Source organism: Hypanus sabinus, chromosome 2 (genome assembly GCF_030144855.1).
Source record: "Hypanus sabinus isolate sHypSab1 chromosome 2, sHypSab1.hap1, whole genome shotgun sequence".
In the NCBI taxonomy this organism is placed as follows: domain Eukaryota; kingdom Metazoa; phylum Chordata; class Chondrichthyes; order Myliobatiformes; family Dasyatidae; genus Hypanus; species Hypanus sabinus.
In genome coordinates, this window is record NC_082707.1 from 3,914,467 (window position 1) to 3,928,311 (window position 13,845).

A 13,845-nucleotide genomic window follows, 5' to 3' on the forward strand; every position below is an offset into this window, starting at 1 on the left:
TCTCCACATCCACTCTATCAAGGCCTTTCACTGTTTGATAGGTTTCAATGAGGTCACCCCTCATTCTTCTGAATAGTGAATACAGGAGTCCCTCGTTTTTCGAATGTTCGCTTTACGATAACTCATTGTTACTTAAGATCTACATTAGTTCCTGTTTTTGCTGACCAAAGAGGATTTTTGCTTTTACGAGAAAAAGTCGCCCACTTTATACATGTGTTTATCCCGAGAGAGACTACCATGACCGTGAAGCCTTGTGCTGGCAGTTGTTTGCGCATGCGTGTACGTGATTTTTTTTTCCTCCAAATTGACTTTGGCTCGCCGTCTTCCTGATAGTAATAAGTGAAACTACACCGTACCTACAATATTTCTACTTTATATAGGCTGTATATTTATCATATCATTCCTGCTTTTACTATATGTTAATGTTATTTTAGGTTTTGTGTGTTATTTGGTATGATTTGGTAAGTTATTTTTTGGGTTTGGGAATGCTCAAAAATTTTTCCCATATAAACTAATGGTAATTGCTTCTTCGCTTTACGGCATTTCGGTTTACCTACTCTACCTTCAGATTGCGGGGGAAACCTGTACAGTCCCAGAGCTATCAGACACTCCGCATACGACAAGCCATTCAATCCTGGAATCATTTTCATGAACCTCCTTTGAATCTTCTTCAGTTTCAGCACATGCTTTCTGAGATAGGGCGCCCATACCTGCTCTCAATACTCCAAGTGAAGCCTCAACAGTGCTTTAAAGTATCAACATTACACCCTTATCCAAACTTCTCTTAAATGTTGAAATCGAGCTCAGATTGACCACTTGCGCTGGCAGCTCATTTCACCCTCTCACCACCCTCTGAGTGAAGTTTCCCCTCATGTCATCCATAAATATCACCCTTCACCCTTATTCCCACCCAACCTCAGTGGAAAATGCCTGGACCTGCTTTTGTATCTGGGCCCCTCAATTTTGTATACGTCTATCAAATCTCCTCTCAATCTTCTACATTCTAAAGAACACAGTCCTAAACTATTTGATCTTTCCCTATATCTCAGGTCCTCCAGACCCAGCAACATCCTTGTGAATTTTCTCTGTGCTCTTTCACCCTTATTTTTGCCTTTCCTTACAGACAGCAATGGATTTGAACCCGGGTTGCTGGCACTGTAAACGTGTGGCACTAACCACGAGGCTGGCATGCCACTCTCCCTCTGCACACGTCACAATTTGAAATCCCTCCGCCAACGCCTATTCACCACAGAAATTACACAACTCAATGGTAAACCCAAACAGACTTAGAAAGTTAAACTATAACACATAGAAGCAGAATTAGGCCATTCAGCCCATTGAGTCTGCTCTGTCATTCCATCATGGCTGATTTATTATCCCTCTAATCCCCATACTCTTGCCCTCTCTCCATCACCTGACTAATCTAGAACCTATCAACTGTGACTTTAAATATACTCAGTGTCTTGGCACCCACAGCCATTTGTGGCAGTGAATTGCACGGATTCACCACCCTCTGGCTAAAGAAATTCCTCATCTCTGTTCTAAATGGACGTCCCTCTATTCTGAGGCTTTGCGCTCTGGTCCCAGACCCCCACTATAGGACACATCCACTCCATGTCCGCTCTGTGTAGGTCTTTAGAACAAACAGACTGTTTTTATTGGCAGAGTAGTGAGAGGAGAGAGGATGTGATCTAAAAATGAGTACCAGATATCGAGGCGCAGAGGTAACTTCCTCTGGAGATTTTGAACGAAAGCTAGCCTGCCAGAAGCAGTGAGTGTTGCATCGATTACAGGACTCGAATGACAGGAGAGAGGCCAAAATCCAAAGTTAATGCAAAATAAGGAATAAATGCATTCTTCCTCTGCCAAAATTGCTCCCACACCAGCCCTCCCATCACTGACTCCCCCCCCCCCCCCAATTCACTTCTGCCAAAATTGCTCCCACACCGGCCCTCCCATCACTGACTTTCCCCAATTCGCTTCCTCCGCCAAATGCAAGCAGAGAGGAATGTCTTTGTTTAACATGGTTGAACCCCAGGAATACAAACCAAGAGGCAAACAATGATATTATCCTTCTCAAATTCCATTCCCCTGCCTTTTCCTTGTAACCTTTGTTGCTCTAACTATTCAAGAACCTACCAACCTCCGTGTTAAATATACCCAATGACTTGGCCTCCACAGCTGCCTTGGCAATTAATTCCACAGATTTACCTGCCTATGGCTAAAGAAATTCCTCTATTTCTGTTCTACATAGACAACCCTCCATTCTGAGGCTGGGCCCTCAGGTCCTAGACTCTCCCACTACAGGACCAACTGTCCACATCTACTATATCTAGGGCTTTTAATTTTCTATAGGTTTCAATGTTCTCCTAAACTCCAGTGAGTACAGGCCCAGAGCCATTAAATGTTCCCCATACTTTAACTCTTTCATTCCTGGGATCACTCACAAAACTCCACTGGGCCCTCTACAATGCCAGCATTTTATTTTCTTGGAGAAGGGGCTAGAATCTGCTCACAATGCGGTTTGAACAATACCAAATGCCACACATGATCAAGTTATTTACCTCAGTACATCTCAGAAGGGACGACAAAATAAACACAAAGTAATTTCCTTCAAGGATGATTGGGAGGATTAACGAGTTAAAACCTTCAGCATTCTACAGTACCAGAGGAACCTTGGTGAAGCAGCCTACAACTCGCCCCGGAGACAAAACATCTGGAAAGTTCTGCACAGCTGGTCACAGCCACACACTTGAACAGAAAATACAAAAGTAGTGGATATGGCCTAGTACAGAGGTCGGCAACCTGCGGCTCCAGAGCCACATGCGGCTCTTTGATCTCTGTGATGCGGCTCCCCGTGGTTTGTTAGCTTTTGAAATGTAATTCGAAATTTGAAGATTATGGTGATCTTGTACAATATGAAAACTTTGCGGAGACACCGTTTCCTGGCACATCCGAACCGGCTCACAATTAGCTACCGTTCCGACTAAGGGAGATAGCCTACGGGGGTTTGTGAGTACGTGTCTTTTGGAGCATCCGCGCCCACGGGGACGGGTTGAGGGAGGCTTTAAAGCAAGGCTGTTTAGTTCGAATAAAGTTACCTTTGACTGCAGTCTTTATTTTAGCGCTGCGTGTAGCACACCGCTACAACGTGTTTTTTATCGCTATTAATATACATCACAACTGCCAATGCGCGCTTTCTTTTAATTCTTCGATCCAAGGTAGGCTACCTACGGAGTAACCTTCAACCCAACGTCTTTTTTTCGGAGTTCAAAATGTTTTTGTTGCATGCAGAAATGTAATTTCGTTTTCTCTGCAGGAGTTCATCAATTTCATAAATGCAACACATTATAGTTTGTTTATACATAGCATAAAGGCAAAAAAAAACCGTTGTATGCAGTGTTATTTCATTTTGTGGCTCCCAGTGTTTTCTTTTCTGTGGGAAATGGGTCCATATTGGCTCTTTCAGTGGTAAACGTTGCCGACCCCTGGCCTAGTAGGTTACAGGTGAAGCCCTCCCAAACACTACATGAAATGGTGCTGCAGGAAAGCAGTAACCATGAAGGGCCCCCCACCACCCAGGCCAGGCTCTCCTCTCACTGCTGCCCTCAGGAAGGAGGTACAGGAGCCTCAGGACCCCCACCACCCAGGCCAGGCTCTCCTCTCACTGCTGCCCTCAGGAAGGAGGTACAGGAGCCTCAGGACCCCCACCACCCAGGCCAGGCTCTCCTCTCGCTGCCACCATCAGGAAGGAGGTACAGGAGCCTCAGGACTCCCACCACCCAGGCCAGGCTCTCCTCTCACTGCTGCCCTCAGGAAGGAGGTACAGGAGCCTCAGGACCCACACCACCCAGGCCAGGCTCTCCTCTCACTGCTGCCATCAGGAAGGAGGTACAGGAGCCTCAGGACCCCCACCACCCAGGCCAGGCTCTCCTCTCACTGCCACCATCAGGAAGGAGGTACAGGAGCCTCAGGACCCACACCACCCAGGCCAGGCTCTCCTCTCACTGCTGCCATCAGGAAGGAGGTACAGGAGCCTCAGGACCCACACCACCAGGTTCAGGAACAGTTTGTACAAAAGCTGGATGAACTCAGCAGGTCGGGCAGCATCCGTTGAAAGGAGCAGTCAACATTTTGGGCCGAGACCCTTCGTCAGGACTAAAGGAGGAGGGGGCAGGGGCCCTTTCAAGAAGGTGGGGGGAGGGTGGAAGGTGCAGGTGAAAAACCAATCAGAGGAAAGATCAAGGTGTAGGGGAGGGGATAGGCAGGAGAGGTGAAGGAGGAATGTAAGGAGAACAGTTATTACCCTTCCATCAGGCTTTTGAACCAGACAGATAACTTCACTCACTCTACCACTGAACTGTTCCTACAACCTACACTCTCACTTTAAAGGACTTGTCATCTCATGTTCTCGACATTTACTGCTTTTTTATTAATTTTTTTCTTTTCTTTTTGTTTCAGCACAGCTTATCTCTTTTGCACACTACTGGTTGTTTGTCCAACTTATTGCGTGTGGTTTCTCATTGATACTATTGCCTACCTCGTGAACATCCAAAAGAAAACAAATCTCGGGGGCGGATTTGGTGATAAATGTGGTAATAAATGGTCAGAGAGGAAGGCTTCCTGCTTATGACATACACCCCCAACTGTCCAGAGTTCTCACTGTTGGGTAAAGCACATGCTTTCCCCTCACCCCTCCCATTAGGCAGAAAATACAAAAGCCCAAGGTCACATTCCTTTAGGCTCAGGAATAGGTTCTACCCCGCTTATGGGACCCCAGTATGTAAAGATAAGCTCAACCTCTCAATTTACCTCGTTAATGTCTCACTCCTTATTGTCTGCCTGCACTTTTGCTGTAGCTGTTACACTTTATTCTGCATTCTGTTATTGCTTTACCTTGTTCTACCTCAATGCACCATGAAATGAATTCATCCACAACAATAGCATGCAATATTGTCTCAAGATTCAAAATAGTTTGTCATTGCCAGTACACGTGTAAAGGAGAACAGAATAATTGTTGCTCCTGGTCCAGTGCAGCACAAAAAATTAAGATAAAAAAATGCATTAAATATAAATATTTAAGATAGCTTTGAAAGGGCCCAGGTTACGGACAGGTACAAACTGGCCCATGAAATAGTGAGCAGCTGCTGTACCACCAGGATGGCAGGAATGGAGCAACGCAGCATACGCTGAAGCACAAGATCTCCTGGTCAACATCTGGCAGGCAGAACCCCAGGACATCAAGTTCATGATACAGACTGTGTATAACTTTCTTCCTAGTCCAGCAAACCTTTTTGCTCAGCTCAAGTGAAGCTCCATCATGTCCTCTCTGCTCTGGCAGATGGTCACTGGAATGCATCCTTAGCAACGACCCAAAACCCCTGGGAGAAGGCCATTACAGCAGGCGCCATGACCAGGTGCTGAAGGCAGAGGCAGAAAGCATCTCCTCAGCCATTAGCAATACAACCCTGGAATCCCCATTGCCCTTGTCAAAGGTGCAGACCTTTCAATACAACCCTGGAATCCCCATCGCCCACGCCAAAGGTGCAGACTTTTCAATACAACCCTGAAATCCCCATTGCCCACGCCAAAGGTGCAGACCCTTCAATACAACCCTGGAATCCCCATTGCCCACGCCAAAGGTGCAGACCTTTCAATACAACCCTGAAATCCCCATTGCCCACGCCAAAGGTGCAGACCCTTCAATACAACCCTGAAATCCCAATTGCCCACGTCAAAGGTGCAGACCTTTCAATACAACCCTGGAATCCCCATTGCCCACGCCAAAGGTGCAGACCTTTCAATACAACCCTGAAATCCCAATTGCCCACGTCAAAGGTGCAGACCTTTCAATACAACCCTGAAATCCCCATTGCCCACGCCAAAGGTGCAGACCCTTCAATACAACCCTGAAATCCCAATTGCCCACGTCAAAGGTGCAGACCTTTCAATACAACCCTGAAATCCCCATTGCCCACGCCAAAGGTGCAGACCCTTCAATACAACCCTGAAATCCCAATTGCCCACGTCAAAGGTGCAGACCCTTCAATACAACCCTGAAATCCCAATTGCCCACGCCAAAGGTGCAGACCTTTCAATACAACCCTGAAATCCCAATTGCCCACGCCAAAGGTGCAGACCTTTCAATACAACCCTGAAATCCCCATTGCCCACGCCAAAGGTGCAGACCCTTCAATACAACCCTGGAATCCCAATTGCCCTTGCCAAAGGTGCAGACCTTTCAATACAACCCTGAAATCCCCATTGCCCACGCCAAAGGTGCAGACCTTTCAATACAACCCTGGAATCCCCATTGCCCTTGTCAAAGGTGCAGACCTTTCAATACAACCCTGGAATCCCCATTGCCCTTGTCAAAGGTGCAGACCTTTCAATACAACCCTGAAATCCCCATTGCCCACGCCAAAGGTGCAGACCTTTCAATACAACCCTGGAATCCCCATTGCCCACACCAAAGGTGCAGACCTTTCAATACAACCCTGAAATCCCCATTGCCCACGTCAAAGGTGCAGACCCTTCAATACAACCCTGAAATCCCAATTGCCCACGCCAAAGGTGCAGACCTTTCAATACAACCCTGAAATCCCAATTGCCCACGCCAAAGGTGCAGACCTTTCAATACAACCCTGAAATCCCCATTGCCCACGCCAAAGGTGCAGACCCTTCAATACAACCCTGGAATCCCAATTGCCCTTGCCAAAGGTGCAGACCTTTCAATACAACCCTGAAATCCCCATTGCCCACGCCAAAGGTGCAGACCTTTCAATACAACCCTGGAATCCCCATTGCCCTTGTCAAAGGTGCAGACCTTTCAATACAACCCTGGAATCCCCATTGCCCTTGTCAAAGGTGCAGACCTTTCAATACAACCCTGAAATCCCCATTGCCCACGCCAAAGGTGCAGACCTTTCAATACAACCCTGGAATCCCCATTGCCCACACCAAAGGTGCAGACCTTTCAATACAACCCTGAAATCCCCATTGCCCACGTCAAAGGTGCAGACCTTTCAATACAACCCTGGAATCCCCATTGCCCACGCCAAAGGTGCAGACCTTTCAATACAACCCTGGAATCCCCATTGCCCACGTCAAAGGTGCAGACCAACTACAGCCTCAGCCCAGATCACCAGCAGGCTTGTTCACCATGGCCTCTGAAAGTCCATCTCGGCAAGCAATTACCCTAACTTTATCGCATCATCACTGAGGCCTGACATGGTGCTTCTGTCGGAAACCGTGAAGCAGGTGAGAGTGCCTAGGGAAGACCAGATTGAGGAGGCATCGGAACACAAGAAAGCCGAATACCTGGAGCTGGTAGAGCAGTACCAAAGACAGGGGCAGAGGGCATGATGCGAGTCTACAGAGGTGGGGTATAGAGGTTTCGCTGGCTGCTCGCTCTGCAGAACCTACTCTCTCATTGGCATTATGGGGACTGGAAAGAAAAGCGCCACCCGGACCGTGCCAGAAGGCTCTGCATCAAGAGGGTGACCCATGGACCAGTACAGCGCGGACACAAGCCAGGGGCTGAGCAACTCTGGCTGGGTTGCCTGGGTGAGTGAGCGTCTGATGTTGAAAGACCCCAGACACCCAGTCACAAACAAGGGAAAATCTGCAGATGCAGAAATCCGAGCAGCATCACAAAATGCTGGAGGAACTCAGCAGGTCCGGCAGCATCTCTGGAAAAAGTACAGTCGATGTTTCAGGCTGAAACCTTTGGCAGGACTGGAGAAAAACAGCTGAGGAGGAGAGAGAACCACCAGGTGATAGGTGAAAGCAGGAGGTGGGACGGATGAAGTAAAGAGCTGGGAAGTTGATTGGCAAAAGGGACAGAAAGCCAAGGAAAAAAGAAAAAGGGAGAAGGAGCTCCAGAGGGAGGCAATGGGCAGGTGAGAGAGTGAAAAGGGGATGGGTGGCGTTACTGGAAGTTTGATAAATCGATGGAATATAAGGTGTTGATGTTTCATCCCAAGTGTGGTCTCATCACAACAGTGGAGGAGGCCATGGACGAATGGGAATGGGAAGTGGAATTAAAGTGGGTGGCCACTGGGAGATCCCACTCGCTCTGGCGGATGGAGCATAGGTGTTTGGTGAGTGGTCTCCCAATGTACACCGGCTCTCACTGATATACAGAAAGCCGCACAGGGAGCACCGAACACAGTAAATGACACCAACAGACTTACAGGTGAAGTGTCGTCTCACCTGGAAGGACTGTTTATAGTCCTGAAAGGCAGCGAAGGAGGTGGTGTAGCACCTGTTCTGCTACCTCCAATGGGATTCCACCACCAAGCACATCCTTCCCTCCTCCCCCCTTGCTGCAGGATCACTCCCTACATGATTCCCTTGTCAATTTGTCCCTCCCCACTGATCTCCCTCCCGGCACTTACCCTTGCAAACAGAGGCCGAGGCAGTGGGCTGACCCTGACGCAGGTTGGGGTAAGGCAAACCTTGGCTCAGAGAAGCAGCTTGGATACTGGATACGGAAATAGTCTGGTGTCGAGCGGCGGGGGGGGGTCCAAGGACTGGGTGGATGGAAACTGTATGAAACAATCTGTTTTGGGACCAGTATGCAAGTGCCACCAGAAAGAAGCATGTCACCGAAAACTTTGACAAACGTCTACAGATGCAGAGTGGAGAGACGATTGACCGAGTGGAAACGGCGACAGAAAGTGAGGCAGGCAGCCCAGTCCAGCATGGGTTAAGGACTCACCTCCATGAACACATCTACAGGGAGCGCTGCCGCAGGGAAGCAGCATCCAAAATCAAGGACCCTCACTATCCAAGCTAGGCTGATGTCATTGGGCAGGAGGTTGAACTTCAGGACTCACACCACCAGGTTAGGAACAGTTATGACCATATAACCATATAACAATCACAGCACGGAAACAGGCCATCTCGGCCCTCCTAGTCCGTGCCGAACGCTTACTCTCACCTAGTCCCACCTACCCGCACTCAGCCCTTAACCCTCCACTCCTTTCCTGTCCATATACCTATCCAATTCACCTTCTACGCTCCAATGAATAGAGACCTAACTTGTTCAACCTTTATGATATGAGAGTTATGACCCCTCTACCATCAGGCTCTCGAACCAGAGGGGATAACTTCACTCAGCGCAAGACTGAACCGTTTCCACAACCTATAGCCTCACTTTCAAGGACTCTACACTCATATTCTCAGTATTTTTTATCTACATAGTTTATCTTCTTTTGCACATTGGTTGTCAGTCTGTTATGGGTTTTCATAAATTCTATGATTCATTATTTTCCTGTAACACCCTGCCAGGGATGGTGGTGGGGCAGATATATCAGGGTCAAGAGCCTCTGAGATAGGTACATGGACAACAGAAAAAAGGAGGGAAGGGTTAGGTGAGAAGGTCAGCACAACGTCGCGGGCTGAAGGGCCAGACTGTTACCCTGCTCTCCTTCCCAGAGTTGTTTCAATGTTCTCCTTTCAACTACTGGCTTCTGACCTCTGGAACTTGCCTTAAAGGTTGTCACACAGCCCCCCAGTCGCTGGCCGGCTGTGTCTTGTTTGTTAGACTTCTCCTCTGGGACTAATTGCCCATAGCCTCTGGCATGGGGAACAGCTGTTTGCTCCACCACAGGCCTTCATAATTCTGAACATCTTTAACCACCCTTCTAACTCTCCTTCAAAGCAAATAATCTGAGATTCTGCAGTTTCTCCTCATAACTGAAGCCCTTTCATTCCCAAAACTCTCCTGGCCAGTTTCTGTTTCCATATAAAGATCCATCCTTCGCAGTGTGAGATCAGAACTGACCCTGCTCTCCATCCGGGGTCAGCCAGTATTTTTACGTGGGCATCGCTTCCTTGTTTTCTGTCCGCGGTGCCTCTATAAATAGGACCAGGCTCCATGGATTAGTTAAGCAGCTCTCTCAAATTCTCCACTGGGTTTGGAAACGGCTATTACCTCACACCATCAGGCTTCTGAACCAATGTGGATAATGGAGAAGACAGAAGCCGGATTTCCACCCACATTTCAGAGGAATATGGATTAGGGTTAGCTCAGACTGTCAGTCATTGACACAAACAACATGCTTCAATGTATGTACGACCAAGCAAATCTCTCATTAAAAGTTCCTTCTGTTTCCTGGCCCAGACCTGCCCCCAATATCCACATGAAGGGTCTTGATTTACTGCTTGACACAACTTTGTGGAAGGCACCACGTAAATTCAGGCTACATCTCTGTCCTGCACCCTGGGTAAAGAAACGCAACCATTCCCCCAGCAGGCAATACTGACACCCAGCTCCCATGGGCACTGACCTGTTGGGTTTAGCAACCCCTGGGTACAGTACCCACTCCCTGCAGGGTCCAGTTGTGTATCTTGTGTCTCACCCCATCTCCCGGGTTACATTACCATCTGGTACGGAGGGGCCACTGCACAGGATCTGCAGACAGTTGCAAACTCAGTCACCAGTCTCCCCAGCACTGAGGACATCTTGAAAAGGCAATGCCTCAAAAAGGCAGCATCTGTCAACAGGGCCTCTCATCACCAGGGATGCTCCCTTCTCATCGCTTCTCTCAAGGAAGAGGTAGATACACTCAACCATTAGATTTCCGAATGAACAATGAACCCATGAACACCCTCACTTTTTGCACTACTGATTTAATTTTTAATCTATATTTGTCATTGTAGTTTATAGTTTTTTTTATTATGGCAATGTACCACTGCCACAAAATAAGAAATTTTGCGACATATTAAACACAATTCCAGTTCAGGACTGGGCTGGGGTTGCACAGATGCACCCTACCTCCCCACCAGTGTCTGTGAGGGTGCAGAGGAGCTGTGCTGAATGGGGACAGGTAGAACCAGGGTGGGAGGAGGTGTAGATGGGGGAGGGAGGGACAACAGAGGGCAAGTGGGTATAAAGGGGGAGGGGGCATGGAGGAACAATGTGAGACTGGATATAAGGACGTGGGAATGGAGGGAGGGTCATTGGCCTGCCATTATTCACACCAATTTGTGCTGCACCAACCTGTAGCAGACATTAATTCTCGGCCACCCAACTTCCCTGTCCTGCTGTCGGCCCCTAATCCTAGTACCAGAGGGCCCCCACCCCCCACCAACCGTCCCGGGGACACTCACACCCCCCCATCCATCCCAGTACCGGACACACTCCCCCCTCACCAACCGTACCGGGGACACTCACACCCCCCCCATCCATCCCAGTACCGGACACACTCCCCCCTCACCAACCGTACCGGGGACACTCACACCCCCCCCCCCCAGTACCGGACACACTCCCCCCCCCCACCAACCGTACCGGGGACACTCACACCCCCCCCATCCATCCCAGTACCGGACACACTCCCCCCTCACCAAGCCGTTAGCCAGTTATCGGTAGTTACAAAACCTGATGTCGGATTCCCACGCCACCTCTTTCCTTCGGAGTCGGTTAACGGACCACCCTCCCCGTCCAGTCTCTCCCCGTTCTCCCGGTCCGGTCTCCCCCCCCCCCCGTTCTCCCGGTCCAGTCCCCCCCCCCCCGTTCTCCCGGTCCAGTCCCCCCCCCCGTTCTCCCGGTCCAGTCCCCCCCCCCCGTTCTCCCGGTCCAGTCCCCCCCCCCCCGTTCTCCCGGTCCAGTCCCCCCGTTCTCCCGGTCCAGTCCCCCCCCCGTTCTCCCGGTCCAGTCCCCCCCCCGTTCTCCCGGTCCAGTCCCCCCCCCGTTCTCCCGGTCCAGTCCCCCCCCCGTTCTCCCGGTCCAGTCCCCCCCCCGTTCTCCCGGTCCAGTCCCCCGTTCTCCCGGTCCAGTCCCCCGTTCTCCCGGTCCAGTCCCCCCCCCCCCCGTTCTCCCGGTCCAGTCCCCCCCCCGTTCTCCCGGTCCAGTCCCCCCCCCGTTCTCCCGGTCCAGTCCCCCCCCCGTTCTCCCGGTCCCGTCCCCCGTTCTCCCGGTCCAGTCCCCCCCCCCCGTTCTCCCGGTCCAGTCCCCCCCCCGTTCTCCCGGTCCAGTCCCCCGTTCTCCCGGTCCGGTCTCCTCCCCCCCCCCCCCCCCCCCGTTCTCCCGGTCCAGTCCCCCCCCCCCCCCCCGTTCTCCCGGTCCAGTCCCCCCCCCCCGTTCTCCCGGTCCAGTCCCCCCGTTCTCCCGGTCCAGTCCCCCCCCCCGTTCTCCCGGTCCCGTCTCCCCCCCCCCGTTCTCCCGGTCCAGTCCCCCCCCCCGTTCTCCCGGTCCAGTCTCCCCCCCGTTCTCCCGGTCCAGTCCCCCCGTTCTCCCGGTCCAGTCCCCCGTTCTCCCGGTCCAGTCCCCCGTTCTCCCGGTCCAGTCCCCCGTTCTCCCGGTCCCCCCCCCGTTCTCCCGGTCCAGTCCCCCGTTCTCCCGGTCCAGTCCCCCGTTCTCCCGGTCCAGTCCCCCCGTTCTCCCGGTCCAGTCCCCCGTTCTCCCGGTCCAGTCCCCCCGTTCTCCCGGTCCAGTCCCCCGTTCTCCCGGTCCAGTCCCCCGTTCTCCCGGTACCTCTAACCTTGTAGTAAGCGAGCTGCAGGTAGTTGTAGGGGCCGCGCCGCTCGAACTCGTGTTCGATGTCCGGGCTGACCCGGTAGATGGAGGCAGGCCCCATGTAGCCGGTCTGGCAGCGGCGGATGCAGTCCGCCCGGTGCAGGACGGTGGCGACCAGCTGGTCTCCGGACTGCCCCAGGCCGTGACGGGCGGCGCACTCCAGCCGGCAGCGCACCTGGAGCCGCCGCAGCTGCCGGTAGCTGTCGACCGCCGCTTCCATGGCCCGCACCACCTCCGGCCAGTCGCTCCGGTAATAGGCGCGGATGCCTTCCTCGTAGAGTAGATCGAAGGGCTCCAGCAGCGGACCGTCAGCCGCCCCGCAGCCGAGGTAGAGCGCCAGGCCGAGCAGCGACGACATTCCCCCCATCACCGTCTCCCTCCCGCCCACCGCTCCGATTGAGGAACGTCCGCCCCACTCTGCCGCTTATATAGGCCAGACCACAACAGCCGAGACCCGAACAACGCATCTGGCCAGCCCTGCTAATCGCCCCCCGATTACCCAAACTGCAAATTTACTATCAAAGCACATGTCACCATACAAAACCCTCCGATTCCTTTCCTTACGGGCATTCACAGTAAATAAAAATAAACAGATAATAATAACAAACAAGTAATAAATATCGACAAGAGGTTGAAGATTCAAGATTGTTTAATGTCATTTCCAGTACACAAATGTAAAGAACAAAATAATTGTTATTCCGAATCCAATGCAGTGCAACATATAAATCACAGAAGATAAAGAACACAATAAATATAAATACATAGCTTATATGCATAGATTGATTGTACTGTTTGTCCATAAAGTGGCGTTGGGCACAGGAGTATCTGTACATAAAGTTGTGGTGACGTTCCTTAAAACAATCCAACTCACCAAAAGCTGGCTTTAAAATACAAACTCATAAAAGACACCATACCTCACTATAAATACAAGCCTGATCCAGTTTTAGAGTCAGTCCCACAAATGATATTAAAACCAATCCATTATTACAAACAAGACAATCCATAGTAACTGTCCAGATATAATACACAGGATAAACAAGCAAAAACAACTTATTTAATCGATATATCCATTCCAAACATACATAACACACAGAAATCTGCAAGTGAAAAACACCAGAAATATGCTGAATTAAAAAAGAAATTGAAAGACTCTGATTGTACATTGTCCCGATAGTAATATCTACAACTGGTATCAGTCAAAGCCACTACACAATGGTATTAAACAAATAGGTCTACACAGCAATATTTATGTAAATCTGCAGACAGCCACAATACTAAACACCACTAGAATAGTCCAAAAGTGTCTCGCAATTGAGAAATGA

At 50.5% G+C, this 13,845-nt stretch overlaps 1 protein-coding gene across 1 annotated transcript in view; it reads right to left on the reverse strand.

Moving 5' to 3' along the window:
- The window catches only part of LOC132390630 (prolyl 3-hydroxylase 2-like), a 158,719-nt gene extending 145,818 nt beyond the window's left edge, over positions 1–12,901 (reverse strand). The window contains exon 1 of the mRNA XM_059963227.1: positions 12,489–12,901. Coding sequence (XP_059819210.1) covers positions 12,489–12,890 — 402 coding nt within the window. The 5' untranslated portion in view covers positions 12,891–12,901. The remainder of the gene's footprint in view (positions 1–12,488) is intronic.
- Between the last annotated feature and the right edge of the window lie 944 nt (positions 12,902–13,845).